Source organism: Rhagoletis pomonella, unplaced genomic scaffold (assembly GCF_013731165.1).
Source record: "Rhagoletis pomonella isolate Grant_MI unplaced genomic scaffold, Rhpom_1.0 Rhpom_scaffold_00009, whole genome shotgun sequence".
Lineage (NCBI taxonomy): Eukaryota > Metazoa > Arthropoda > Insecta > Diptera > Tephritidae > Rhagoletis > Rhagoletis pomonella.
The window spans coordinates 30,813,553-30,816,595 of record NW_023458563.1 but is presented as its reverse complement, the minus strand read 5'-3'; the positions used below and the strand labels follow the sequence as shown (position 1 = coordinate 30,816,595).

At 38.3% G+C, this 3,043-nt stretch overlaps 1 protein-coding gene across 1 annotated transcript; it reads right to left on the bottom strand.

Moving 5' to 3' along the window:
- Positions 1–235: 235 nt before the first annotated feature.
- Positions 236–2,305, bottom strand: LOC118745893. Its single transcript, XM_036479554.1, has 2 exons — positions 1,491–2,305; positions 236–728 (listed from the first exon to the last, which is right to left on the bottom strand). The coding sequence occupies exons 1-2, from the start codon at positions 1,591–1,593 to the stop codon at positions 430–432; spliced, it is 402 nt and encodes a 133-aa protein (XP_036335447.1). The 5' UTR covers positions 1,594–2,305; the 3' UTR covers positions 236–429.
- Between the last annotated feature and the right edge of the window lie 738 nt (positions 2,306–3,043).

The window sequence follows — 3,043 nt, the reverse complement described above, 5'->3', positions numbered from 1 at the left end:
TGACAGTTTTTAGTACTTAATGTACACATAGTTGCATGCTTACTAACTAGTAACAAATTTGAGTAATGGTTTAGGTCGGCTAAACCAATTTTTTTTTTGTTTTTTAAAATTTGATTTATTTTTCAAAAGATAGTTCTGCAAATTAAAAATTTTAACTTTATATTTAGTGAAACTTTTTAATTAAATGTTTTACAAAGCGTTTGAAAACGCAGTTTTGTAGCTGGCTGAATTTAAATGCAGATTTGAAGTAATTAAAAGTTACTGTTGATTTTTGATCTTTTATTTTTGTCAAAAGCTCATATTCTTTTATATACTCAAATCTTCATATACTGAATATCTGGGTGCTTTAAACGGTCCAGCAACACAAGAGTCGCGATCGCCTGTTTAACGCCTTACCAACTTGAATTTATTTAGAATTAGTTATGCGAGTTATTGGGCAAGCAAACGAATTTCACTCAAAGAGCAAGAACGTACCAACCACATATTGCGCTTTAGGACATGGTTACTGTAGAACGTTGGTATCCACTCTTTCTTTGTATGCTGATAGACTTCTGAGCTTATGACATTTTCTATTGATTGATCTGCCACGGGTAATTGCTTGGCATTCGTTAATTCCTTCTCCAAATTACCGCACATATTTTTGTAGCCTACTAGGGCCGTCTCCAGCATGCCCAAACGTGAGCTTAATTGCACATCAAAAGCCATCAGTAGTGGCATTAGCATAAGGACTGAAAGAATTTTGTAAATGTTATAGTATTTGCTATAGACAATGGGTCGCATTAATAAAGCAATTGCTTCTTCTTAAAAGTTCATACCTTTCACTTAAATTTATTCGAACAAATAGAGTAAAAGGTCTGAAATTTTACGAAAAAGCATTTGATTAAGTTTTATGCATACAGCATAATGTTTAGTCCCAGAAGATAATTTCGGTAGGCCTTCTTAAGTGAAGCCATTCGAAGAGGCCTACCCAAGAAAAGCTGGAAACAGTGCTTCCTTGCAAGCCTTCTAGAAGGGCTTATCCATTTACAATTTACGCGAATGCATAAATTTATATAATTCAGCATTACAAATAAATTACAATAAACATTTTCAGTTGCAATAACGCATATTTGATATAAACTTTAAGCAAATACTTCAAAGATGTATGATTTTTATAAATTAAAGAAGCAACTTTAAAAGAACTCCTCCAAAAGGCGTACGTACGTCCTATAAAAGCCCTTCTGGAAGGCCTTCTATGGGTAGCGAAAGAAGAAGCCCTTCAATTTGTGCCACTCCATACAAAAAAGAAAGGAGTGTAGAGTGGAAGGCCTCTTGGCTCTAAGAAAGGCCTTTCGGAAGGGCTTTTAACTCCTGAAATTATCTACTTGGCACCTTTCCGATAAAAGCATTTTCGAAATCGGCTCACGTGGTCCAAAGTTATGCGGTAACATACATCAAAAAAATATTCCGACGAATTGAAGTCGGTTAAAAATACATATATTCAATCTTACTCTGATGCCCCTGTTCTTCAGACGTGGCACCTATGCAGGTGATTCGACCTGATGACCAGATGGACGCAGTCGTATAAGGTCTTCGCAGCTTCATTGACAGCATACTGTTCCCGCGACGATACTCCACATTGGGAATATTGAGAGCAATATCACGCAGATTCAAATGGCATCGCACACTGAACGAGCAAACCACGTTGTTGATCACAATGTCAATCTCGGATTCAACCTCAGGCTTAGTAGTTCCAGCTTCTGTGATGGAAGTACCATCGGGCGGGGCAGCGACTGTTGTCGCAGGGAGAGATGTCCCTGCTGAGTTGAATATTTTGTTGTTGTTGCTGTTATTTTTGCTGGTGTTGTGTTTGTTGCCTAATTTGTTGCAAGGCCGAAATGTTTTGGCGCAGGGGTTGTTGTCGCAGCTTCATAGCTTGTATGGCAGGAGAATGAGTATTGTGATTAATTGGAGACTTATTAGCGATAACGGCCGTCGCTGCAATATTTGTCGGTGGTTTATTCAAAATTTTAGCGTTCTGCAGGCATTGTGTAGTGTTACCACCGATTAAAGTGTTATTGGAGCGATTTATGAGTACGTGAGTAGTTCGGTTGTCAGTAGCTTTTGTGGCAACAATTGTTGATGTGGTAGTTCCGGTACTTATGCTGGACGTTGGTTGTTGCTGATTTCTGAATTGCGAAAAGTAACGTGTTGTAGGCACAGTTGAGACTAATCCGCGGATGAATTGTAGTTGTTGAGGATAAATTGTAGTTGTTGCACGGCTAGTTGGAGCAGATGTTACCAGATTGTTGTGTTTGCGGCATACAAATCTGTAAAGAAAAAATGTAAGCTTTGCTATTTAAAATTTTTAAGAAATATTTAAGAAATAATATACACTGTGGATTTAAACTAAGGCCAACCACATGTCAGGCAACTGTTAGATATGAATGCAGTTTGAGCGATCTAAGTTTAAACTAGCGCGGAGTGCCCTTAGTGCACTCATCTAACACAACTACTGATTCGTCAGTTGCTACGACTCGCCCTACTCAAATAATGTCCAATGGCTTAGAAAAAAAAAAAGAAAAAATCAACGACGTTTTTGCCAGGCTTTGCGTATTATTTAAAGAGCGGATCCTATATTTGTTCTAATTGATTGTGCTACTACGCTTTACTGCGGAGAAGCAATTGTTACGTCCGCATCTTCAGGCTCCAACACTTCAAGTTCAATGTCAACATTAGCTTTGAAATGAATGCAAATGTTAAGCAAAGCATAGCACACATTTGTGATTTTTGCAGCTTTTTCGGCTGTATAGTGCAGTTCTCTTGCGCCAAGAATACATCGTTAGCGGGTTTTAGTACACCATTGGTGCGCTCAATAACGTTTCGGCACTTTGAATGTGCTGCGTTAAACCTCATTTCCCTTAGGCCTTCTTCTGGAGCTCTATGAGGTGTCAACAGCCACGGCTCTAAAGAATACCCTGCGTCCCCTGTTGAAAATATACAAAGGGTGTAATTACGGTCAAGTGTATATTAATATAACAACAATACCTAAAAACCAGGCATT